Genomic DNA, 27,155 nt, shown 5'->3' with positions numbered 1-27,155 from the left:
CTACTCCAGCACCAGTTTTCAGCAGTGCAAACATCTTCCAGCACGGAAAATCCATGAGTTTTTGTGTTGTCCATAAAAACATTGGTCCAGCGTTAAATTTTGATGGTTAGCTGGATCCAGCCTGGCAATCCGGCGCTGAAGGAACCATTCCCCTCCACACCAGTTCATCCTGGGCCAATACTTCTGCGCCCGAGCTCCAAGATTTGAACTCAGCCTTAACGCTGCCTGTTCCTGAGCTGAGGGTCCGGGTGGGGGAACAGGGGGTCCGGCTGAAGACAGGGGGTCCCAGGGACAGGGAGTCAGGGTGGGGGACAGGGGCTGCCTGCCCGGGTGGCGGAGCCCGGGGACCGCCGTAGCACGCAGCTACCCCCGACTCGCAGTCAGCGCCCGCCTCGGGCTGCGTGCTGGAGCCGCTGTGCGGCGGCTGCGGGAGAGCTCGGGGGAGGGGAGAGCCGAGCCAGCCACTCACAGCAACAGTAGTGAGAGCTCCCCAACACTTTAACTGTCAATCAGGCTTAATGGGGTATATAAACCTCCCCAGCGCTGCGGCTGTGATAGCCGGAGAGCGCCATAGGGAGAAATGAGAAAGAGCCGGCGCTGAAGTAGTGCACGGCGTAATTCCTGCTCTGTGATCTCAGATACTCCCAAGTGAAAAACCCGGCGAGGGGGCAGCGAGAGGCGGTTTGATAACAGCTCAGCCTCTGCAACCGGCTCAGGACCGAACGGCTACCGATATTTATAGATATGAAAACAAAACCAACAACCTTACCCTGAGTTGAGCCTTTCTTAAAAAGAAGGTCCTGGCAGTTCTGTCTTATTTAAGCAATTTCCTGAGTCTAAGAATAGAAATGAGCTGCCTGGAAGGCACTGCAGGCTGAAATTTGGAGACACAGGCTGCTTTATTTTATTTTTCTAAATATAAAAGCCTTCTATTTGGATACTGGATTTTTATGTTGGTCCTTGAAGCTGAGGGATGGATAGTTACTTTTAATTTCACTTTTTTTTTTCCCTCTCTTTTAATTTAAAAAACCCTGTCTTTCCGTTAAAAAGCAAGGAAACCATTTTACCTGCATGTGACAATCCCAGAGGACACTCATCAAGAAACAGGGGAGTGACTTGGTCTTCTGTACTATTTTACTCCTACCCCATTTTTTTTTTAGGGGGAGAGAAGGCTTTCTGCCAGTCCAGGAATCTCACGTCCCCCAAGGTTCGGAAGGGGGTGGAAGACTTGTCACCCATCTGGGGGTGCATGAAGGGTATTGGATTTCTTTCTCTGTCAACTTGGTTTCGTGAAGGGTTGGAAGAGGATTTTGCCTTCCTGGCTTGCCTGGAACAAGAGGATGATTTGGAAGTGGCTGGGCGCTCTGCTGCTTTTCCCTGTGCAGATGGTTTACCTGGTGGTGAAAGCTGCCGTGTGCATGGTGCTGCCACCCAAGCTCCGGGACCTGTCTGGGGAGAACGTGCTGGTCACCGGCGGCGGCAGAGGCATCGGCCGGCATCTGGCCAGGGAGTTCGCAAAGCGAGGAGCCAGGAAGGTGAGCAATGGGTGTGAGGGGAGCTCCCACCTGCTGCTCTGCTCCGCTCCGCTCCGGAGCCTTCCACTCAGAGGTTAACAGCCCTTTCTCTGGGTGGGATTGATGGGATCACCTTGGAGAGGGGAGAAGGGGCACTAATCTTTTGAAAACGCAGCGTGCCGAGCCATTACATTGACTTACATTTCAGAAGTTGCCCACTCTCCTCCTTCCTTGCATCCTCTCTTTTTCCCAGCTCATCAAAGGAAATGTGATAGTGAGAAAGGGCTTCCCTTGTGAATTCTCTGCTGACAAAGTGGAGGTTTTTGCTCCAGCCAAGGTTTTCATGTGTCAGGGAGAGGAGAGCTAGGTGATTCCCAGGCGTGAAGCTACTGCTCGCTTGCATTTCTATTCATAGGCTGCTTCCTGGCAGTCCTGGTTGCTAAGACTGGGTACAAGCAGGGAGGGTGCAGCTGATCTCTGGTGCCAGCCTCAGGCTCTCCTTGGGCACAGCCAGACTGCCACTGTCTGTCACCCAATGTGACACTACGCTTGTCACCCCCCAAGGGGTCTTGACTCAGAAACGGGCAGATGGTGTATGCAGCCCTGGCTCTTGGGAACGTGGGGAGAAGGGTTCAGTTTCACCCCAGTGGTTTTCCACTTGCAAGACTCATTTCTTGTGATTTCCAAAGTCCCTTGTTTTTTGCTTTTGGCCAGTCCAGAGCTGTTCAAAAAATAAGACAAAAGAGAACCTAGCAAGGAAGAAAAACACAATGCGAGTAGGAGCTATGAGGTTGTTTGCAGGTTTCCTTTAGGGGAGAGGAAAAGGGGGAGAGTCTCAGAGCCTGGTCTGTCTGCACAACAGCCTGGAAATACCCGTGTAGCTGGCGTGTCCATTCTCTAGCTCAGGAACTGATGGTTTACCTTCAAACCTTGTGTTTTCGTAACTACAGGTGTCTCCATATGTGTGACTCAACCAGGAATACAAACCCACACATACCCTGAAACAAGGCTTGAGATTTAAAGTTTCATCTCCCCCTTTATGGGTAATGAAAGGCAGGAATCATGAAATTAGACAGCTGCATAAATACTCCTCTGTGTGAGAAAGGATGAATGAGAGTCAAGAGAGAATAAAGAAGGAGAAAAATACAGAATGAGAGGATATTTAAAGAAAAATTTGCATACTGTTTTGTCAGTTCCTTACACATGCTTTGCAGTTTTCTCTGTGTGGTATAGAGCTATTCTGGCATGCAACTTTGAGGTGTAAAATATGTCAGCATTGAACTTTGATGTTTGTAGATGTTTGTGTTTAAACATCATGTTGAGATTTACAAATTCTTGGAAGACAGAGCAAACAAGTTGCCTGACCTTTGGACCCAAGCAATTTGCTGGAGGTGTATTTATATTATCTGTTAGAATACCATGCTTCATTATTTATTTAGCCTGGCTGGTTGCTAGCCTGAGCTCTGGTATTGAAGTACCACCATTCTCCAGCTAGCTCCAGAGCTGCTTTAGCTGCAGTTGAGCTGGACACTGAACAATGGCCATCAGCCCTAATGAACTTGGTGACATGGGCCAAAGGAGAGGGAGCTCTTCAAGATACAGAGCTCAGGATGAAATGACTGTAAACAGCTACAGACTGTAATTCATTTGTATGCCTTATCTATAACATCTCTACGTATCTTAGAAGGAAAGATAAAGGAAAATGATTATTGGGAACCTTTGTACTTGTCTTGTGATCTTGTGAAATGCTGTGTGGTTCCTAGTTACTATTTAGAACTTTGAGGGGGTTGCGTTATGTGATTTTTTCATGTCTGTCATCAAGGTGATCCAGTATTTGCTTTTACTGAGTTGAAATTAGATTCTCCTTTCAGTTCCGTCATGGCTATCCAGTAAGTCAAATATGGCACGCGGCAAGTTTTGATGCTCTCTGGCAGTGGCACTGCCTTTCTGCCTTTGGTAGTGGCACATTTTCCCTGCAACACTAAAGTAGGCTTTTTTTTTGGCTTCCTTCCCATTTTTAAGGACAGTTTTACATGGATGTAGTAGTTTCAATTCCCTTTGCGCTGAGATTTCATTTCTGGCTTGCTTTCTGTGCTCAGCCCTGACTTTGTGTGTTGCAGTTTCCATGTAGAACACAAGACCTCTGTTCAGCACTACTCTTTGATTATATGGTTTGCCTTAAACAATCAAGTTAGAGCAAAGCTTGAATTATTGAGCATCATTAATAATGCATGGCAGATTCATAGTCATAATATTCCAAGTTTAAAAAATACACTTCCACCAAAGGCCTGAAATTCTGAGGCCAAGCACACTGTTACTTAGGGGAGAACAGAAACAGGAACATAAAGGTTCAGGTTCTAATAGGGGGTGTGCAGCGTAACCCACCATGCGCTTGCGCACATAGACATCGTGACGGAGTTTTGGAGGTAGGCGGCGATATATAACCATATTTTTGAGATTAGAATCTTCTGAAACATAGGTTAGTTGAGGCTGTTAGCATCTGAAATTTTCTCTGATAATTAGACTGGATTGGATTGCATTTTGCACTCTATCTTTGTTTTCCCAGGCTGGTTTTGTTAATCACGAATAAGGTGTATCTGAGCAGTTTTTGCGTCAGATGACAAGTGTTGTATCTGACTAAGATTATGAATAGTCACACTTGCAACATTTTTTACTGTAAAATTTGATCCTGCATTTAAAGCTATGAAGATGGCAAGAAATAAATTCAAAACAAGTTCATATAAATAGAAATACAGTGTCTTCTGCTTGATAGATACCTCCTGACTCTATCCTCCTTTCAGGTATCTGGTCTCTTCTCTCAGCCACCTCCTCTTGACAGGACAAGAAGAAATGGCCTCAAGCTGCACAAGGGCAGGTTTAGATGGAGCTGAGGAACAGTTCCTGCCCCAGAGGGTGCTCAGGCATTGGAACAGGCTGCCCAGGGCAGGGCTGCAGTCACCATCCCTGCAAGTGTTCACTCACTGTGGAGACGAGGCCTCAGTGCCATGGGTTAGGGGTGGCCTTGGCAGTGCTGGGGAACAGCTGGACTGGATGAGCTTAAAAGTCTTTTCCAATTTGGTTCATTCTGTTATTCCGTAGTTGAGCATGGAGGGTGAAATTCTCAATCCAGCAGAAGTCTGTTGGGCATGATCATGCAAATCAGTCTTGATTCCCATTCTCTAATCTCGTTCTTTTAATCCATTGCTCTGCCATTGTGCCTTCAATGAGACTTGGACAGAGAAATGTTGAGGCGACATTTCCTTGTGAGGTGCTGTGTCTTTTCTCGTGGTTGTTCATTGGCCTCACTGATGAGATGGCCAATAAGGGGACAAAGTGGTCGGTAGCAGTTGTACTTCCAGTTTTGAAAGTGTGTGTCTTCTGTTTTGTTTTCAGTTAAAACAACCCGTGATTTTTAGGCAATGCGCAACTTTAATCATTAGATCATCCTTGTGCAGGTGTATACTAAGAGCTCAAAGGATCCATACTCCCTTTTTACTTTCAGGTAGAAGTTTTCAGAAACTCCTTGGTCATGGGAGGCATTGTGTATTTAAATGCTTCCTGTAGCACTTCCAGCAAAAACCAAAAGCGTGCAAATTTGCTGAATGCAGAGGAAGAGTGGTTTACAGATGATAGGGGACATGTTAGTGTTATTATGAAGGATGGATAGCACTGAATGCTCTCTGGAAGTACTCAAGTGTTGTAATTCAGCTTTCATGCTGTTTCTCAGAGATGTGGCCAGATTCAGAAGTGCCGGCTGAGGAGCTACTTTGCTGTGGCTGAATTACTGGAGAAATGTACTTACTGCCTTTGGTACCTTTTTGCTTGCTTCTTGCAGCATTCAGGATCTTCACTACTGTAGGCTTTAACTCTTAAGATTTTTTTGGCTACACCTTAAAAGCACATGATGAACAGTCTCTGGCTCAGGCTTACACATTGGGAGCTTTGTTAAAGCTCTTACCTGTTGATTTTCTGTGGTGAGCCAAAATGGCAGAGTAGATTGGTGTTAATGAAACAAGAGAAGGAGAGATTTTTATGAGTTTATGATTTAATGCCTACAAAATAAAAATCCAGTTCCAAAGCCTAATGGTGTTTTGCAAAGAATATACTGCATAAACGAGTTAATGTTGGAAGGACTGGCCCCTTTGAACAATATATCTTGTGTAGAAGAACAGCCCTCTACAGATGTGAGTAGACAGAGGGACGTAGGGGCTCAATGGGTTCATTCACTGGTGCTTAAGTGTTGAAAAATAATTCTGGTTTCCTCTAAGCCATTTGCTTTTCCTACAGCATTTTCTGTTACAGCCCCTTTGCCAGAGAGTTGTCAGCCCTGGTTTTGATGATCTCCAGTGATGAAGTTTTGATTCGTATGTCTTTTGTGTGTCATTTGCATGTCTTGCTCTTTGTCAGGTTTTCAGGCATTTCCTTGAGGTCTAAAAACATTCCTTGTAATTTTTACTTACTTTGTTCACACATTGTTTAATCTGAGGTCTGACTGAACAGGAAAGAGATGTTTGATTCTTAGACATTCTGGGTTATTAAATGTCACCAAAACTAAAAAAGTAACTGAAAAAGATATAATTATAGGATAGAAACAGATTTGCAATGTGTGTATGTATATTTAGTATTCAAAGTTATCTGACGGTGACTTTGGAAGAGTTTCTTAGGCCTTTTCTATTAGGAGACTGGTCAAAACCCATTGATATTCCTTAGGGTTTTTATTTACACGGAGGGCTCTGAACTCAGAAATCCGCAGTATGGATCTTCAGTAGCATACCTACAAGGGATATGTTCCTTTGTGCTCAGTTCTGTGGTCTCAGTTTCTTTCACAGCTTGTATATTCTGTGCTCCTATTTGGCTTTCTTTTCTTCCCCTCCAGCTGTGATATGTTTAGCTTTTCAGTAACCATTGTTGAACAAAACAGAGGCCTTCTAGGGAATCAGGGGTGTTTTGGCATGAGAGATGCCTCCAAAATGCCAGATGGGTTAGGGGCAGCCCTTGGGTCAGTGTGACAGTAGTGCAGAGAGGAGCTGACCAGTTCTTCACATTCCTCACTGTGCAAGAAATCACCTCATAAATACACTGGAAGATCTCTCCTTTCACTGGTTTGTCCTCTGGACATCCACTTCCTGTCCTGCAGGAGACAGAGACCAGAGGGTTTGAATGCCTGTGCAGTGATGAGGTAAGCAGTCTGGAGTAGCAGGACAGACAGGAGCCCTTGCAGGATGGCAGGGAGCTGGGATCACCACTACCAGCACCAAACAGAAGCTTCACTCTCATGTGGAATGCGCTGCTTGAGAGCCATGACCCTGCTCTGTCATCACTGCAGTCTAGACAGTTCTGTCTGCAAGGTGCTTTTAACAGGATGGCAGTGTGATGGGCAGCTGTAGAACACCACAAATGCAATAATCAGTGATGATTATGGGATAGTGAACAAAGATCCTGAAGGCAATTCTTAAACTTCTGCTTTGAAAAGCGATCAGGGATTTTTTGGTGGTGGTGGTTTGGTTTGTGTTGTGCTTCTATTACTCCTGATTTTGTTCAGGCTACAAAAAAAAACCAAAATTGAAATCTCAACTGTTCCTTCCATCATTATTTTCACAACATTTTTAAATTCAGACCTTAATGTCTTCATTTAGGAAGGTTGTAATAAGAAGTCAGTGGATGAAGGAACACCATGGAAGGGATAAGAGCTGTGCAAGCCCACGCTGCTGCTGAAACGGGGCCAGTTTCCCACAGTGTTCCACTGAATTCAACAGGACTGAAAACCACAGAGGAGCTGCAGGTGCTTGAGTCTTGTATACTTGCAGAGATTTAGCTGCTTGAGATTTTTGACTATAAATGGTGGTTAGGATGAGAGTATTGCAGAGAGGTTATGTAAAAAATGGTATCGAGTCTTAGATGTTAGCCTTGTATTCCCAGTAATGGGAGATTTGGCAAGTTTTGAAGTGAGTTTTTCCAGTGGCATGCTCCTCCCACATTAGTTACACAAACAGCATCTGTAGTTCAGTGAATATTTCACTTTGGTCTTTATGATTCATGTTGACATTGTCCTGGTTTGTATAAGTATATCCGAGTTTAAAATACTTGTTTATAACTTAAACCGATGCTATATGATAAAATATTAATTGCATTGTGATTAGAGCTGTAAAGGAAATGAATACTAATCTCCTGAAGAGAGGGCAAAATACTGAGACTGATGCTCAAAGTCATTTAGAGTTGTGACCTTTTTAAGCGTGTAGGACAATAGCTAAAAGCATATCACACAGATTTCAGTAAAAGTTCTTAATCTAAGATGTTTTAAAATCTTGGTCATTCTCAACATTCATCCCTGATTCAACTTTCAGATCCTGCAGAATACTCTTACTATACTGTATTTGAGAGTTAGCTCTTGCCTAAATAAGAACCTGACATCAAATTCTTAGTGCCCAGGAATTTTAATCTGCCATGGAGTTCCATCCAGCTGGGCTACAAACCTAAAAACATTTCTTTGGTCATGTACAAGGGTGTATCATTGCTGATAATGGAGCTGGGAAGAGAGGAGAGCATACCTGAAGTACTCAGGAAACCCTTCTGCTTGCTGCCTGTCAGGTTTTAAACGTACTGCAGCTGCACCAGCAATCAAGTAGACATTTGTGTTCTGCAAGTACTAACTGATTTCTGACATGTACCTTGCAGTTCATTCTGAATGCAGAACATGAATAGACCTGATCTGGCTACCCCAGAGATGAGTTCTGATAGAAGGAATAGAGCTGATTTAAAATTGCATCATTTCAGAGCTGAGAGAAACTCATTCTTCCTGGAAGACGATTAATCCCCATGTACTTGGTTTTAACAGGCACCATGCTGCAACATAAAGAAATCGGAAAGCCTTTAAAAGTATGTTTATAAAAGAAATGGACACAGTTCCAATGTACTTTATACCCCATGCAAATGCAGTATGTGAATGTGCTGCACAAACAGATGTTGAGTTGGCCTGGTGCATGATCATTTCTAAAAGGCTCAGCATAAAATTTACATATGTATTTTTAGGTTCCAGTACTAAGACAGCGTTGTCAAGAGACCATCTGTCCACATCCTGAATGCTTTTTATGCCCTGCTGAGATACCAGAATGACATACAGTCTGTGTAGCTAATGGATTTCTCTGTAGTGATTTAGAGATGCAAATAAGCATCTGAAAAGGCAATCTGACATGTCTTAAAGTGAAAAATACTGTCATTTCAAAGGAAATTTTGCATTTTCTATGTTGTAGGTACGAAAATAGTAGTAGTAATAAGGGAATATTTACCAGTAGTGCACACATCAGATTCTAGGTAATTAATCTCTCCTGTTGTGTGTGTGGTTGAAAAAAAACCCCAAACAGAGGAACTGAACAGTTTCAGGCATATTTTAATGATGGTTACTTTAATCTTATTTAAATTTAAGCACTTAATCTTACATTGAGCTATTAGAGCATGTCATAACATAGCAGTAAGCAGAAGTACATGAAAAGAATTGGGGAGTGAATGTTTTTCCATGTCATGCAAAATAATATATTAACTTGGAACATTTGGTAAACTGTGAGAGCATAGGTTTGATTGAGTGGCTTTATGGTCTCTAGAAAAACTTTCTTTCTATAAAGATTCTATACTGACAGCAGCTTTATTTAACAGCTTCCTGCTGGCAGCACGCTTCCTTGTTGATTGAATTTAAGGATGGGCAGAAAAACCCTTGTTCCAAGTCCCAGGCTCGGATGGCACTGAGCCTGTTGTGTGTGCCTGTGCCAAGACCATCCCTTTGAATAACACCCTCACAAAATGTCTCTGGTTGGCAAGTACAGCCAGAATTTATCTGCTATCAGATCTGTTGATGTCTGTGAAGCAGTGTTCTGGACGGAGCTGTTTTAGTTTATAATTTAGAACATACCTGTCTTTTGTTACTGGGTATGTTGTAAGGAGAATAAATGATGTTAACAAGAAGTGAAACTTGCAGAGTAACAGGCTTGTCATCTCACATCAGGATACAGTGATGTCGAGTGAAAATACTGTCCCAGTGAGACTGCTGTGTTGGCACACCAAAAGCCAGCACTTCTTAAGGGCTGGCACCAAGACAGTTAAATGAGGCTTTCCACAAAAGCTAAGGACTGTGTCAATGCTGTGAGAAATCCTGAAGTAAGATGAGGTCATATATTAACATTGTTGTAGCACCTCAGAAACCCACTCATGCACCAGAAATTATTTAGCATAAAGATACTAAATGAGCTGTATAAGGACATTAGAACGATGCTTACCTCAGGATTTACAGCACAGGTATGAAACAAAAGGCAACAACTGAATATAAATGGAGTAGTCTGTACTGATGGTGGTTTCAACACCACTCATTTGGCTGTTTTGAAGTTTTTGGAAAGGCATCACAGCAATGGAAGTTTTAAGGTGGGATTTGAAGAGCAACATCAAAGAGTTTTGGGGAATGTTTTCAGTGTGGTGGAAAACACAAAGGGGTTTTTAAAAGTTAATGCTGGGAGGAAAAGGCTGCAATAGGAGATCTGATGCTAAATGAAAGGTGATCAGGAATGTGGGGATAGCAGCCTTGAAAGCCAATACAGAAGCTTAGATCTGGAAAGCTTAAAGGGGAGGCAGGGCGATTCAAAGTGAGAGTTGACCTGGTTGAAGCAGTGATCTAGGTTTGGGACTGCGAGCAGGGGGGTTGGGGCAGATGACTTCCAGAGGTCCCATCCAGCCTCAACCATTCTGTCATTCTGTGATCTTCATCTTACTTGTACCAAGAAAGCACAAGGCTCCTTTTCTGAATTGCACAGATGACAAGATGGGTTTAGTCTATGATGTTTCACCTTGCTTACCTGAAGTGATCCATTCCTCTTTTATTTGTGTGTTTTCCTCGCCTACTTGTAAATGTGCTGCTGTATTTCTGTTGCATTTTGTCATGAGTCTGGCACAGGCTAGGAAATAGTTGCCTGAGACATGTAGCACTATTTCCATCTGAAGCACTGACTTATATAGGTAGGTTTTACTGCATTGTAAAATGAATTCAACATGCTGTTGAGCTAATGTCTCATTAGTCTGGCTGAGCAATTTGCTTTAAGTGTGGCCATAAGCCCTGTGCACATTTCTAAGCATTCTGACTAAAAAGTTTAGAAGGAATCAAAGGTAGATATATAGATGTATTTATTTATTTATTATCTTGCTGTGGAAACCTGTCTTGATAGGGTGATACTATACAGTGGATAGTAAAAATCCACTTGGAAAACTCTGAACACTCTGAATTACATTCCTCAAACAGATCAGCAGCATTCAAAGAGAACAAACACAAGGTTAGGACATCAAGAGCTAGCTGATTTTACATCATAGAGCCAGACCAGGAACACAGCCTTACAGTAAGCTGAGAGGTATGAAAGTATTAGGACATTTTTCCCAAGAGAACTAGGACAAATAGATGATGATGATGATAACTCCACTGAGTAGTCATTAATTTTACAGGAACTATGGGAGAAGAAAAAAAGATGGTAGTTTCCTTTGTTTCCTTCCATAAAAGTTGGACAAGCATGTAGAAATTCCGTGTCTTTCCTTCTGGATGGTTTGAAAATGTCAGCTAATGCTTATTGATTTTGAGTGTTTGCTGTAAGATCCATTACCAAATGTTCGTTAGTTTTTAAAGTTCATTTTTCACTTTGATTTCTGGACTGAATTGAACATACAAATCCAATACCATTGCTCCTGTAAGGTACTGTGTAGGAAAGGGAGACTGAGAACAGCCTCAGAGCTGCCCACCAAGAGAGAACAAACTCTGGAATTCATAAACCTGTGTGCTTATCAGGAATATAAAGCAGAAATTATTAGAGAGATCTTTTTAGCTGGGCCCAGACCCTGTTCTTCAAAGCATTATGTCAACATGCTAAAGAATCAAACAAGTCAGACCCAGGCACTGCCAGATCCATTGGCTGATAACACTGACGCCAGCAGAAAAGGGTCAGATCCATGTTGCTTGACCTTTATTCCAGTGGAGATTAAATTGATTCTAATTAATAGACTTGGGAATAGATGGGTACCTTGCCAGAATTTAAACTCTTCATCCTATTAGCTTAGGCATAAACTGTGCATAATTACAGAAGGATTCTATGGACAGCCACCCTTATGCTGCCACCTTAATTACAAGTTATTGAATACAGTGCCACAGAGCTTGTTTTGAGTAACACTGGGGTTTCTGTTGTCTAACACTGCCTGAACAAACGTGGCAGTGCTCCACTTACAGCAATAAAATAGTGTTTGAAAGCACAAATGCAGCTCTGCTGAAATCAGTTATGCTTTATGTATGTGACTGAGATACAGCTGGCTCTCTGTATGTAATCAGTGGCAGTTGGACCTCTGAGTACACTTAAACAACATACAATTATACATCTTGTGAGGTGGTATAAAATGATGCCCAGAAAGATCCTGGGCTGATACAGGGTGATTATCCTGTAATATGACATATTTTTAGCCACAGGTTAGGATGAGTCTATGTAAGCTATAAAGGTGGGATGGTAGTTGTAAGACCTGAATAATATATTTCATCCCTTATCTAAATGAAGCAGCCATTTAAAATAGGTGCAAATGGAGTTCAGGCTTGACTGCCAGCATTCCTCCTCTTGGTCAGCACAGATACCAGACTCCACCAGTTGCATCAACAAGTACTGTTTGTCATTTAGATGCATCTTCTTTCCTAGTGAGTCCTGGACTGAAACTGTGAGCCAAATGTCTGTGAGTGCTGACTGGTACCAGGTGCAAACTTCAGACACTGAACAAAACCTCATTTCAGTGTTTCTTGGAAGCTTCACTGAACAGCAGATGCTTCCTCCATAGCTAGGCCTACGTTAAGAAGTCAGGAGTTACAAAAGCACAGTATTTTAAGTAACTATAATTGTTTTTTTGTTCCGTTTGCCCTTTGAATCACACCCAAGTGTACAGACTTGCACCACATTACCTGAACGCAGGAATTGTTAGACAATTGCTTAACTGGACCTTAAGGAAAACCTCAAATATACTAGACTTACTATAACTTAATGGGAGTGGATATTGTAAAGATACTGCATAGTTCACCTTTAAGTGCCCTTAGAAAGAATGGATCAACAATGACAGTGGACAATCACAAATTTTCAATGTGAAGATTAAATTAGTGTTTGTCTCAGATTTGTCATTTTAATCTCTTTGCTAGTAGTAAACAGAGACAACTTGTCTCTCTGATCAGCACATTCACTGGGTGAGACTTGGCTGCGGCATTTTGGAGCAGGGATAGGAAATCCTGACGTTTGCTTCCAGCAGCTTGGTTTTATGTTGAGTACAAACTCAAATTCTGTAAGCCCTACCTCTTAAAAAAAAACCATCACCAGTGAGGACAAAACCCAGCTTACTGCCTTAAAGAGAAGAGCTCATTCTTCCAAGTAGAATATTAAAGACATCCAGCTGGTACAAGTGCTTCTTTCCCAAAGTGGTAATAGAACAGGGCTGGCTCTGACCACAGTGAGCTGTCAGAAATGATGTAAGAACAATTCCAAGACTCTTGGGAAACACAGGAGCCCTGTCTCAGTGAACAGAGCTGTCTGATTTGGGGTTCTGAGGTACGCTGGTTGTGCAGTGTTGCAGAGTGTTCTTTGTGTTGCTTGTTATTTGATTTTAATCCAGGCCCCTTGGAGACAATTGTCTATGTTGTGTTTAGATTTGAATGTGTGCTTTATGGAAGCAAGAGGTTTGCCTCTTCAAAAGCAGAGCATTCAGCCATCAAAGGGGTTTTTCAGGGTTTCATTTCCTTAGATGATGATATGCAACCAGTGCAGTTTACTTTGTGACACCATTTCTGCTGTGAGGATGTGCATGTGTGTCCACACGTGTGTGTGGGAAGCTTGTGCACGTAGTGATCTGGCACCTTGTATCTCCTTTACAGCCCTGAGTTCATCATTGGGTCAGCCAGCTCCTCGTGACATCAGTGCACTTGTTTACTGCTCTCACAGAGGAAGTGCTGTGCTGGTGGCTTCAGCCACTGTCATCATCTTGGTTTAGCCCAGCAGTTCTGCAGAACCAGAGAACTCAGAAAGTGCCCTTCTCCTTCTGTAAAGTCATTTTCAGTTTCTCTTCCTGAATGGCTTAAAAGGGAAAACAATGGATTGAAAATCCTTAACCATTGAAATTCTATTACAAGAATGGGATTTCCTGTTGTCATTGAGATTGTTTGTACAACCCAATAATCAGAACACTGGTTGTGGATTGAAAAAAGATCCATGTCGAAAGGAGTCAGTGTAATGGGGATGAACTGTGCTGCAATACATGAAGTCAGAATGGCTGCTTTAGCCACTAGAATCAGTAAAACCAGTTAAAAATATTTTTGGTTTGCTTTTGAGTCACAGATTTAGGCCAAGTACTGTTACTTGTTTCTGGATCTAGGCTACTAAGGGCAATTTTAACCATGACAGTTCAGTATGGATTTCCCACTGACTGCTGTCAGTCAGCACCCCTGCAGATTGTGTCATGTAAGTCATCTGGGTCTGTCTTTTTGTGTACCTATAACTATTTTCCAGAGGAAGTAAAGATTGTTCTACAGTGAATGTGAGTCAGCCCAAACTAGGCCTGGTTTTTAGGGATCAATTTCGCACACTTCATTGAAGTAGTTTACAGATCCCCAGTGCTCTGCAGTCTCCTGGTAAGTAGAAAACCCTCACAGCATCAAGCTCTGCTTGTTACTGACTTTGAACACATCAAGGAGTTACTGTGCCTCAATATTGTATTATTGCCTCCTCGGCTAAACCCCAGGTACTGTCAAGGTTACATTATATATTGTACTGGACGATATGTTCTGTGATACCTGAATTGATTTTATGTTCATGTTAAAGTGAATTAGCTTCATTTTGCATTGCAGTGGCCTAAAAAGCACACCTGTGATAGGCAGCCACATCCAAAGGATAGTGACTTCCAGGGAGCTGTAACTTATTGATATGCTGCAGCTTGATTTATGATTGCCTGGTCAGTTTAAATAGTGTCATTGAAGCAGAATGTGATTAGAATTGCTTGATCATTTCTGGGTAAAAGTAATCGTGAGAACTATTGTTTCTACATGTTGATATTGTGTTTAACTAGAGCTGTACTTGTTTACATGTTTTACAAGCAGGGTAGCTGCTTCATTTTAACAGTGTATTGGCAAAATTGGTGTAGTAGTAAGTGAAAGACCCTTATCACCCTGCTGTACCCCTTGGGGATACATACTCTGGGAGCTTGCAGTCCTCCCATCCCCATCCTCCTTCTTTGAGTTATTAGGCTGAGAGAGTTAAATCTGTGCTGAAAACTGACATTTGTACAACGAATAGATTTTAGAAATTCTGCCCTGTTGCATAGCAACAGCCACCATTAAAAAATAACATTTAGAAAGGTACATAAAAAGACAGGAAACTGGTAAGCATTTAAATACTGCTTTCTTCTAAGCGGTATTCTTTATTTCTTTGACTAAAATACTTATAAGAAAAGCTCCTTTTGACAGTTTTTAGATTTTTCTAAATGGAAGCAGTTCTCTTTTTTGCAGGCAAAGACAGGAGAGTGTTGGGGAGCATGTCTGGAGCTGTTGCCAGTGTTCAGTTTATGTACGAATTTAATGTGGGCTATTTTAACTCCTAATACTTCTCCAGTAGCCTCGTGGGAGAAATTATTTTTTCACTCAAGAGCTGCATCATATTATGCATGTGGATGATCTGGAGCATATTTTAGACCTTCCTGGAGGGTAGTTTATAATGACAGCGTTAGAAATGTTATTCATCCTTTGGTTTCTATGTCTGTTTTCTTTCAGTTTAATAAATTGAAACACTTCCCCTAGTCTTCCTATTTTGTGATGTTCCTGCAAGAGCTGGGGCTGTCTGGCTGCCTAGGTCTTCCTCAGGCTTGTAAACATTCCTTGTGGCTTTCCTCATTCCTCATAGCTTCTAATGCATTTCCCATTCTGGATTAAAGCTGCCCATTTTGGAGTGGGAACCCAGTACCACTGACCCTGCTGTAGGCTGCCCAGGGCTCTGGCTCCAGCAGTCTCAGCGCTGTCTCCAAGGAGGCGATGCAGTGGCCACTCCAGTTAAAACCACTTAGCAGATTAAGATTAGGCCCCTTTTACAGAACTCATCTCAGAAATATAAAGGCACACTCTAACAGGCCGGTTCTATTGGCACCCTTTTTGTTGCTGTTTAATTCTTCTTTTCCATAAAGTTATGTTAGGTCTAACTTTTCCATTTGGTTAGTTAAGAAGCAGCAGTTTTCAGTTCACCGTTGGCTGAACCAGGCAATTTTAGGAGTTATTTTCACCCACTCAGGTGATGGAAATAACACTGCGTTGGATCCGCATTTTTAATTTCACACGTCCCTTTATGTCTAACATTACCCTGTGATCTAAACTTCTGATTGTTTTTAGCTCTACAAAAACAAACAGTCTTACAGTTCAGTGTCAACATAACTTTCTGTCCTAGTAAATGTTTAACTGTATTATGTGAACATTTAACGTTCCCTGTGTTACGAACCAGTTACCCTGAGAAGTGTGTGCAGTAAGTAAAAATAATAATGCAGGGTTTTGGAAGGAAAATGTGCAAACCTTCTGCTGCGTTTGAAATGTGCAAACCTTCTACCCTGTTGGATCATGGCATTTCTGTTACAGAGATCCAGCTATTTCTGTTTTTTCCTTTTGAAATGTTACTTACTGGCTTTCTATCCCTTCATCCTGTCTGCTGTGCTCGCAGTACAAAAGGCCTTTCTGCACCTGCATATTTACCCTCCCCACAATTTCCTGAGATCTCTGTGGACATTTTCATATGGAAGTGGGTTATTTGGATGGCATGCCAAGCAAACGGAGGCGGCTGCACACTAGTTATTTTTACAGGGTGGAGTATTGTATTTCTTTTGGTAGATATCTACAAAGCCTTACCTCAGATATGCAGCTTGAAAAACCTTACCCCTCTCCCCATCCCCCAGATAGGCCACTTCTTTCTGCGTTGTAGCAGAGGATTTTATGGCTGGGTATTTCTTTGTGTGCTCTGGTTCCCTGGAGCAGAGGCCGGTTCCAACACGTGCTGTGGCAGACATTCACCATTAAAAATCTGTCTTTTTTTTTCCCCACAAAAGCTTCCAGGACCCTTTACAGGGTGACAGCTTGTGGCCACTTGGTGCTTTGGTTGGAACGTGCACTCCGTTTGACCCTGTCCCAGCGTTAATAGGATTGTAAAGGCTGACTCCTGCGTGACCTCTTCTTGCAAACAACCCCTCACCCTGCCCCTTCCTCAACTGCTCTACACAACAGAGCTGGGAAGTGTAGCTCCCAAGGCAGTCTGGAGTCCCAGTTCATGTTGCAGACGAAAGCAATTGGAAAAACCACTGGAAAAAAGTCAGCATGGGGCCACCTGTCCTTAAATAGTCCTGACTGTGAGAACAGTAGGCATTTGTTCGCTTCTTTAGAGGGAGCTGCTCTTAAATACCTCTATGCAGACAGCAAGTTACACATTTTCTTTCCAAGGAAGGTCTCTGTTGAAGAGCAGGCAGGTGTTCACATACTTTGCTGATTTTTTTAGGTGCTGTTTTGTTTCCTTCAGAGGAAGAAAGGGGTGGCTGGGCTACAAATGGATCTGGCTGTGGTTTAGGTGAATAATGTTAATCCCATTGAGTGCTAAATCAACATATAAAGTAATAAAAGGTATGATTCTAGACTAAAGGAATTGGAATTCATGCTTTTACTCGCCTTCTGAAGTGTCTTTAGACCTAACTCTTAATCTCATTACTGTATATTAACAGTAATTTTTTTAACACTTCTCTCTTAAAAACTACTCCTGGCCTGAACTCAAAGCCGTTTATAATAAAGTCTGTGTTTTGTGTTTACCATGGTGACAGGATTAAATTTAAATTCAGTTATTATAGTCTAATGTCTTTACAGCCTCTAAATACTAACCTAGAAAAGCTTGTGGGTAGAACAGGTTTACTCTCCTGATTCCCCCAGGCCTACCTGTAAACTCCTTATACTTTGATATTCACTTTCCACTGTGGGAATTGGGAAGATTTTGCCACCGGCCTGCTTTGTTTGCTCACTTTTATGCAAGTTTCACTAAGCCTCTGGGTTAAGTATTTTGACCTACCTACTTCAGGCATCCTCAGGTTCTTTTCTCCTTTCCAAAGCAAAGGCTGGTGTTTCACACTGCACGGCCACACCTTTCACTCTTCCAGTCATCTCTCTTCAGGCCTCTCCCATGCCCAGCTCCTGACAGAACCTGTCTGGCTTTGCCCTGGGGCAGGAGAGGAGAAGGGGTGGAGGAGAATACCCTCATGCCATTGACAGGCAAAACACATGAATGATTCTGAGGCTTTTCTCATCGTATGCAAAACCCAGCCAGGATTATGGGATACACTGGAATGCATTTCTTCAGAGGACCAACTGGGAGTTGGTACCACCAGGCTTTGTAAATACATGGAGTAAGACTGACATACTTAAGTGGATTATCTCCACTTTGTACTTCCTAAAAGCATGCAGGAACTTTCTGGATGCAGAAGGGTGCTGTGTATGAACAAAGGTGGCTGAGGTGGCTGTGCAATTCCAGGTACCAGCTCAAACACAGCAACTTTTGTTTCACTGGACTAGGAAGGAGGCTGAAAGGGGGAATGAAATGTGTTGACCTACCAGCTACTTATCTCAGCTGATCCGTGGGTAGGAGTTGTGCTTCATTTGTGGTGGCAGCAATATTGTGAGCAGGCAGGCAGAGCACTGCAGTGTCCCTCTGCAACACTTTCATCTTTCAGTATCTCCAAACTGATACAGAGATTTGCTTCATGAATCATAAACTGTGGAAGCTTTTGGAATGGAAGTTTTATCTGCTAATCACAACACATGTTGTTGTGTTGGAAAAGACTAAGAGGGAACAAGTCCATGCTAAAATACAACCCAGATAATCTAAGGGGAGTATCAAGAAATGGCACATGTTCAGTCTCAGACATGCTTTTGTTGTGGGACACCTTTCCAATACTGGTGTAGTTCACTGGAGGGATAAGTTCTAAGCACAGCGGGTTTGCTGAAGATACAGTGCCAAATTAATTGACGATGTAAAAGGGCAGCATTCCTTTTCTGCTGCTCATGAACTGTGCTAGCAATAAAATCAGACCAAACAAGTTAAATAGCCTTGTAAATGATGTAAAATTAGCTCTAACCTCATCTCCGGCACCAGTAATATACTTAAGACTCTGGAAGCATAGATCATGTGTGTATATTGTGGTTGATAGTAGCTTCAATCTAGACCTGTTTATATAAATTAGTGGCTTTATCTGATTTTGTGGCCAGTCAAAAGCGTAACTCTTCTATTACGGTGCAAATCAGGATCTAAACCTACAGTCATGGTTGGGGCTTTTGGCCAAGAGCCAGCGCAGGCCTCTCTTAGAAAGCCTTCCCTTAGTGCAACAGCAGCTAAAACCTTCCTTTTGACTCCCCTCCGACCTCAGGGCATGTCTCATTAGCAGATTAAGTCCAAAGTTAAACGACTCCTCCGGGAGCAGAGGATGCAGTGTCTACAGAGCCTGCCACTCCAGCTGAAACGATTTTCCTAAAGCCAGATAAGGAGCTCTGTGACTTGCCAGAGGGGAGAAGATCTAGAGATAAGGTTTGGTTTGCAAAACTTCACTCATGAATAAATCCTGGGAAAATCTGCACTAAGCTGTGATGTCACAGCCCTTGCCTACTTTCAAGTTAATGAAGAGGAGGCCGTGCTAAGCTCCTCTGTCACCATAAATCTCTGCTTTCCTACACCCGACAGTAGGAAGACGCCTGTCCTGCTGCTGCCCGGCTCTCATCACAGCCCTAGCACAAGGGATTGCTGTAACTTTCCACCTGCCTCCCTGGCTGCCAACCACCCGGGTCACCCAGGGCTAACCAGCGGGCAGGGAGCCTCCAGGAGCTGCCACGGGGATTAAACAACCTCCCCGGGCTCCTGCCCTCTGCAATTTTCTGGTCAGTAACTCTCTGAAAGGAAAGCGTGTCTAGTGTGGTAGGGAGGGGCTGGCAGGACAGTATGATGAGAGCTGAAAGGGGAGAAGAAGTGGGGCTGGATTCTTTCCAGGACGGAAAACTGTCTGTCCAAGAATTTATCTGAAACACAAATTAAATATTCCTCTATCCACCATTAAATTAACCGTGAATGGGTGGCTGTGCAACATCCTGACAGGCTGCGTAATGAGGAATGCCGTGTCTCCTTTCTCTTCTATTTCTCTGCATTTTCCTCTGTCCCAAGCAGGAATTTCTTTGTCTGTAAGTCATTCTCTCCAGGCCTAAGCCTCCAGTGAGCAGAAGGGTTTGTTCAGGAGCATTGGGAACATGCACAATTCTCCCTGACAATTTAGTAAGAATGTTACAAATAACCCAACCTTATGAGTTCCAGCTCATGAGCAGCAACTCACCTAATTGCAGGTTTTGCAGAAGGAGGTGAATTCAGGAGAGCAGGGAGGTTTGTAGGAAATCTCAGGCCACAATAGTAGACCTAGGAGAACCTTGGTGAAACTGGTGCAGGCAAGAGGAGACAAGTATTGCCTACAAAGGAACACTAAGCCAAAGTCTTCTGTAAAGACAGAGATCAGGAGCAACAGAAACCTCAATTAGGAAGCTAATGCAGCAACTGAAAGTCTTGTCTCTCTGTAAGATGTGATACCCTCAGAGGCCAGAGGGAAGCCCTTGCCAATTTAATTTGGCAAGATGTCAGAAGGAAATTAAAAGTCTTATATGTCTTGTAGGAGCAGTCAAGCTTGAATTTGGACCAAAAGCAGGTTGTATTGAGTTCTGAGTTTTATCCATCTGTAAAAAGTAGCAGCAGTGACGGCAGGAAACCTCTTGTGTCATTGGGGAACTTTCCCCTCTCACAAAAGAATGTCCTTTTATTTGCTGCTTTTTTCTTACTCAGGCTGAAGCTTTCACCTGAGTGTGAACAATATCAAGGACACAAAAACTTCCCATGGAAAAAGAATCAGTGCTGAAGTTAATGCTGTCAGCAGGAGAACCAGCAAATTCTGTCTTCCCCAGAGGGCCCGGATTTTAATGGGGTCACCTCGCAAGACTTGCCTGTAGGATATTAAAGGTCCCAAAGTAACTGTTCGGACATAAAAAATGTTATGTCCGAGAGCTGCATCACAGACAGATGTTCCTTTGACAGGTCATCCTTTGCTTACGATTCTTCCATGTCTTTCCTGACATCCAGCGCATCAGTGGCAGCTCTTGGGAATAGGAGGCTGTGTGGATGTTTGAAACAGATTAAAGTGAAGAGTGAGGGATCTACTTTTTATTTTGCAATAGCAGTGGGAAACCTGGAGTGCTGGGTATGTGAGGTCTGTTTGTTGCCTCATTCCTCTTGTCATAAAATCATACAAGCATAGGATGGTTTGGGTTGGAAAGGACCTTAATATCATCCAGTTCCAACCCCCTGCCATGGGCAGGGATGCCTCACACTAGACCATGTCGCCCATGTCTGTCCAATCTGGCCTTGTCTGCCGCATTAATTCTCTTTCTCTTCCTTTCCTACCTTCCATCACTCTTCAACTTGTCAGTTCATTTTTTACTGTCTCATTTGACTGATCCAGTCCTAAGAGGCTGAAGTGTTCACCCTGTTGCAGAGTAGGCATCAGACTTGATGCTTAAGGCTGACATTTTGGAATGTTTTTCTTCCCTTTCCAACAGAGGTGTAGGTTGTGAAAGAGAGAGCAAGTATGTGTGTGCTTGTAGCTGAATGGTATTTTGTAAATATTTCCTGAAAGCTTGTGAAATTTCTCACATGTTCTTGGTTTCCTGTCAAGTCTGCAGAGTAGGCATAAGAATTATCCCCCAGTCTAGCTCTGAGTTCAGCAGTGAGTAAATAGCCATTGGTTTTACAAGCTCTGTGCAGATGCCAGAGTCTGATAGCTACGGGTGATGTGCTGAGGCTTTCGAGGACAGGCCAATACACAAGCTCCCATTTTTAGCCAGATGTTTTCCTGCAGTTTTGAAGGTTTTTAATGGGTTTTTCCTTGAAAATTACTTCACCTGAGATAGGATTTCCCATGAAGTGGCTCTGGTGTATTTATACGTGCTCTGAAGTTTCTAGTTAACCAACTTATTAGCCCTTTGGTGATTTTGAGACTATAACTGTATCAGTCTGTGTGTGTTTATGTTCACAGATGTAGCAATGACTTATAAATGGGATTAAATTATTATTTGTAGTAATGATTTATATTGTTATAAATTTGACTCATTTAGGAAAGGGTTGAGAACCCAGGTGAGTAACCTTAAAAAAAAATAGAAAAGAAGGTTATATACCAGGAAAAAATGTTTTGGTTGAATCTTCTTATTGGTAGATGAATGTTTGAAATACAGCGATGGAAGCATGAAATGTTTTGTTTCTGTGGATATTCACAGTTGTTCTTTGTACAAGCAGTGTTGTATCATCTTTCCTGTGTTAAATGGGAATGGCAAGAGTGATCTTGCATATATTAGTTGCAAAATGAATTCGTGCTTGAAATTTCTCACTTCAGATCTATGTATCAGGATGAATCTCTTGTTTGAACTGCAGTTAGGACACCAGCCTGCAAACAGCACTGCAAAAAGTTACAGATGATGTGCTGAAAAAACATGTTTTACTGCAGAGCAGATGCTGTCTCCAAATGTAGAACAAGAAGCAGATGACATACCAGATATATAGGAAGGTCTGGGATTTTAGAAGAAATTTATCTTCGTGTGCGTATAGCAAAATCAGGGATAGGTTTGAAATTCTGTGATACAGAAAATTCGCCAAATGTTTCACAGATTTGTCGCATTAGGCTAAAGATGTGGCATTTTGTATTGCTTGTAAAGAACCTGCCAATAGTGTATCAGCACTGGGATACAGCTACCTTCAGGATACTCAAGTCCCATCCCCATGTAATAGAAAATCATTGTTCTAAATGAAACAATGCAAAGGGCTGGCAGTGAAAACACAACAAAGATATTCATCAAATTGTTGAAGTTAGGAAGCATGTTTTAATTATTTTAGATTTGAAGCAGAAGCAGTTTGACTCTAACAAAAGTTTCTTGCTGCAGATCATCCTGTGGGGTCGAACTGAGAAATGCCTGAAGGAGACCACAGAGGAAATCAGGATGATGGGGACAGAATGTCATTATTTCATCTGTGATGTAGGAAATCGAGAGGAGGTCTATCAGCAGGCCAAAGCTGTGCGGGAGAAGGTTAGTGTCTGTGTAGAAGCACTGTTTGTGGACAGCACTGAGTAATGACTCTGACTGATAAGGAAAAAAATAGATTGGCATATTGGGAAAAAAAGAGGGGTAACCATCCAGATTGTGTTGTATAGAGTCCAGCTACCTGTTCTAAATGATTACAAGCCCTATAAGCAAGAATGTCGAAAGCTAGGAAAATAATAACATATTTAGGTAATAACAGATACTGAGATCTAGTGGTGACTGCCAGCTCACAAGGAGAGATATTAGTTGTAACACGGAATTTGGGTTTTTTTGAAGGTGGGTGATATCACTATCCTGGTGAACAATGCTGCTGTGGTCCATGGGAAGAGCCTGATGGACAGCGATGATGATGCACTGCTCAAATCACAACATATAAACACCCTGGGACAGTTCTGGGTAAGAGGAACTCTTGTACCAATCACATGCATTTGGAATTGGGAGTGAGTGACAGGAGCCAGCAAAAACTTGGCTGTTACTAGGTCTTTTTAAACAATGCTTGGTAAAATCAGTCTGTTGTGAAAAGGAGACAGAAAAAACAATGTGAGGGGAAAAGCCAAGGGAAAAAAAGTCTAAAAATTTGATTTTTCCCAGTAGTGACAGTATTTGATGTTCTTGTAGCCCCATTCTCTGATTTCCAGTAAAACATCTGATTTCTTTTGGGAAAGTTTGAGCTCTCAGAGGATAGTGCTCTGTACAGAGACGTGTGTGGACCATCAGAGGAGAGAGATTTTGTTTTGTTTCTACACAAACTGTGCCTGTTTATAATCTCAGAGAATGACAAAGCAACAAGGTCCTGTCCCACTCTTCGCTAGCATAGTGAACAGCACAATTTGTTGTCTCTGTGTCACCTTATTTATTTTTTTTTAAAGTAACTCTTGTTTTTGTTGTATCTCTGCTGAACAAACTTTTTTCTTTTTTTAACACTGTTGTTCTTCAGACCACCAAAGCATTCCTGCCAAGGATGCTGGAGTTGCAGAAGGGACACATCGTTTGCCTGAATTCTGTCCTGGCCTTGTCAGCTATCCCTGGTGCCATTGACTATTGCACCTCCAAAGCCTCATCCTTTGCCTTTATGGAGAGCCTGACGTTAGGGCTGCTCGACTGCCCTGGAGTGAATGCCACAACAGTCCTGCCCTTTCACACCAGCACAGAGATGTTTCAGGGCATGAGAATCAGGTCAGTCAAGGGGAACTAGAATAAAGCATCTCATCTTAAATGAATCATCACAATACACTCCTAATTAATGCTTTATTTAGTTAAGAGAATTTGATGTCTCATTTGGCTGCCTGCAAACAGAGGGTCACTCTAGGCCAGCAGGGACTCATCAGACTGGTTCCTTTGGTTGCTGGCATATTCACACAGCCTGCCTTACCAAGTGAGACATTTGCTTCTGCATAGAAAGCTGAAAGTTATTTTCCCTGAGTGCATTTAGGCCATATGCAGTCACCACAGAGGGAAGGGAGGTAATCTGAAAGCTGAGGTCATTTAAGAGGCGCAGTCTACAAATTACTTGAGAATTAACAGTACAAATTCCTTCTTTATTCATTGAAATACTTAATTCTTTCTACTGAAAGGAACGACAGCCACTTCCTGAAGTAAAGCTGTCAGTACCTCCCCTTTCAACCTCAATCTAAAACAACAAGCTAAATTCAAAGACTAAAAGTTGACCAAATTGATCTTTTACAATGGACAAAGTAACTTACTAATACAGTTAGTGCTAGTGTTCTGCTAGACAAGAAAATCTGCAGTGTCAAGCTATTGCTGGAGCTGGGAAAAGCCTTCTGTTTGGTATTAAAAGCAGTACTTTTCACCTGTCAAGAATTTGGATCAATCAAAGAGCAATAGAGAGGAAGAGGAAAAACAACAACACTGAAATGACAGCATTTTGGGATTAGTTTGCATGCAGTTTAAGAAAATCCCTGAATCGAGGTTCTGAGCACACTCTGCCACTTCTTCCTGAAGGCACCAACATGTACATTCACAACGTTTAGTTAAACCAGCAGTACTGGTTGGAACTGGGTTTTCCGTTTCCAGTATTCTGGTTGAAACTGGAACTTTCTGCTTCTTCCAGCCTGCTTTGGGCATGTCTGAATGCCAGAAACCAGCGATAGCTTAGTGAGTAACAGGACTTGGACAGTGATATCTTAAAGCATGAGGTTGGTTAACAAATAATTATTTTATTTTTTACTTTATTTACTTAGGTTCCCTAACCTTTTTCCTCCTCTCAAGCCAGAGACAGTGGCTAGGAGGACAGTAGAAGCAGTTCAGATGAATCAAGCATTCCTGCTCCTTCCGTGGACAATGCATGTTCTTGTCATCCTAAAGAGGTAAATATTTCCTTTGCCCAGCAATAGCCTCACCCATTTGGCAAGACTGGCTTACAGTCCCTCTGTGTCTGTCAAAGAGTTTGTCCGTAACCCCATATCCAGGATCAGATTTGTCCGTCCCTTCCCAAGAAAGACATATAGAAGCAAAAACTACTTGAGATTCCCTTCATAGATGTTTTGCCTGGATATGACCCTTTTATGAAACAAGTTTCACTCCCCAAATTTGGATTCCTGAGGTCTGAACTAGTATTTGTATCTAGGAAATTTTTTAACAATTAACATGCATGGAGCTGATTTGGATTTAGTAAGCCACTGTTTGGGCTCCAGGCTCTGTGTTGTAAAGGATTTCTGCACAACAAGGTATGTACATCACGGCTGTATTTCCTTGTGCTAAAGTAATCAAACTGTTAAAAAGTATTTTTGTGTATGATTAGAACAGGAATTTTAAAGTCCCCAAGGAAAGAAAGTCATAACTTCATATCCTGAAACAACTAAAGAGGAAGGACATGTAAAATTGTGTTTCCATGAGAGTTTCCATTAAAGCCTTTGAAAAACCTGCTTCAGTCAGGAACTGAAACAAGGTCACGAGATTTCTGTGGAAAATAGTTACAATACTGCATTGCAAACAAGAAAAATAATTCACAATAAATACTTTGCTCTGTGATACTCTCAAAAGTTCCCATAAGTTCTACAGGCTGAAAAAACGCCATTCTCCTTCTCTTGTAATGTAAGAATTAATAATCCATTTTCCTTTACAGTAGTTGTCAGGAATCAGATCTCTATCCATGCCTTATGATAACAAGGGCACATGCCTAGCACAAAAAGATGGCAGGTTAACCAAAGCATTCAGTTTGTATCTGTGTATTTCAGGGTTCAAGATTCTACACAGAACTGGGGAGGAATAAAACATGATGGTATCTTCCAATTTGCAGTTTTTACAGACCTTTTTGGATAAATATTTCTGTGGAGAAAGAGCATCTTGATAGAACTTTCTCCCTTTAGACCTACTCAACAGCAGGATACTGACATGTTTTGTCTGTGCACCCTCAGTGGTTCATTTTGAGAATATGTATGCTTATGTATGTGTGTACATAAATGCATATTTGCACATCCTCTTACTAAAACAGACTAAGTGGTTTGTTTGTCTGGTCTGCTGATTTTCTTTCTGCTTCTCTACAGCATTCTCCCTCAGGCAGCACTTGAAGAAATCCACAAGTTTTCTGGGAGCTACACCTGCATGAATACTTTCAAAGGACGAACATAGACTTAATGGTGCAAGGACTGTTCTTCAGTGGAACCAGCACAAGCATGAAAATCCTGACAAGGCTGTGAATCAGCAGTCTTGGCTTTCAGCCTGTTCATGTGACTTGCACTGCTCTGAGGCAACACATTTCTTGCAGGTCATATCCATAGTAACATGACCTTTGCACAAGATTGAAAAACTAGACTATGGACCCTTGGAAAGAAAAACAAAAAGTGTGAAATGTTTATATGATGGTTAATTCTTTAGAGTTCAATTGTTAAATCTACTCATAGTTTTAAGATGTAATTTTTGTTCCTAAAGTGTCTGTAGGCTGTTTCAGCACATCACACCCCATGCATTCTTTCTGCCCTCTTCAGAGGAACTGTGATTACAAACTGCTTCTGGTTTCATTTCAGCTTTTTCAATGAGGAACTTAAAAAATACTTCGAAGAACTAAAAGTTATGGACATTTAATGGAAGCTTCCTTCCCTTCCTTCACTTTACATCCCTTCATGAAGCTGTTCCCAAGTCACATCAGGGAAGGAACAAACTGTGGGGCAATGTTTTCTTTGATAAGGGCCACCCAGGACTTCTGTCTGGAAGGACTGTACTGGGCTCAGGAAAGCTGTCTTACTTCACTTGAGAAGGCTGGAGGGGAATGCTCCGTCAAAAGAGCATTGAATAGTGGAATAGTTTGAATAGTGGAAGATTCTTTCTGTCACTGAACTCATCTATGAAATTTGTCTTTCTGGATATCTTTGTTCATTTATGATAAAATACATATATATTTTCAGCTTTAATCCCAGATTGCCATGCAGGTAGGCAGCATCACACTGGGGAGGAACTAAATCTAG

At 42.2% G+C, this 27,155-nt stretch overlaps 1 protein-coding gene across 2 annotated transcripts; it reads left to right on the top strand.

Annotated features, from left to right (window-relative positions):
• Window positions 1-422: 422 nt before the first annotated feature.
• Window positions 423-26,775, top strand: DHRS3 (dehydrogenase/reductase 3). 2 transcript variants are annotated; one of them, XM_057424174.1, is made up of 6 exons: window positions 423-1,535; window positions 22,573-22,716; window positions 23,008-23,127; window positions 23,669-23,907; window positions 24,933-25,058; window positions 26,238-26,775. In XM_057424174.1, exons 1-6 carry the CDS (start codon window positions 1,341-1,343, stop codon window positions 26,320-26,322), a joined length of 909 nt encoding a protein of 302 aa, XP_057280157.1. In that variant the 5' UTR covers window positions 423-1,340; the 3' UTR covers window positions 26,323-26,775. The 2 variants fall into 2 exon arrangements, with proteins under 2 accessions (XP_057280157.1, XP_057280158.1); XM_057424175.1 differs by lacking the exon at window positions 423-1,535 and adding an exon at window positions 14,024-14,181.
• The last annotated feature ends 380 nt before the right edge of the window (window positions 26,776-27,155 follow it).

Source organism: Pezoporus wallicus, unplaced genomic scaffold, assembly GCF_028554395.1.
Source record: "Pezoporus wallicus isolate ANWC-B61680 ecotype Strahan unplaced genomic scaffold, APGP_CSIRO_Pwel_v1 contig_11175, whole genome shotgun sequence".
In the NCBI taxonomy this organism is placed as follows: domain Eukaryota; kingdom Metazoa; phylum Chordata; class Aves; order Psittaciformes; family Psittacidae; genus Pezoporus; species Pezoporus wallicus.
Note: the sequence above shows the minus strand (reverse complement) of the source record. Positions and strands in the feature narration are given on the sequence as shown.

Excerpts from the sequence above, each read along its gene's own strand:
- DHRS3 (XM_057424174.1), top strand. The coding sequence starts at position 1,341 with ATGATTTGGAAGTGGCTGGGCGCTCTGCTGCTTTTCCCTGTGCAGATG. Across the intron at positions 1,536-22,572 it reads CAAAGCGAGGAGCCAGGAAG|ATCATCCTGTGGGGTCGAAC; the intron begins GTGAGCAATGGG and ends TTCTTGCTGCAG. Across the intron at positions 23,908-24,932 it reads TTTCAGGGCATGAGAATCAG|GTTCCCTAACCTTTTTCCTC; the intron begins GTCAGTCAAGGG and ends TTATTTACTTAG.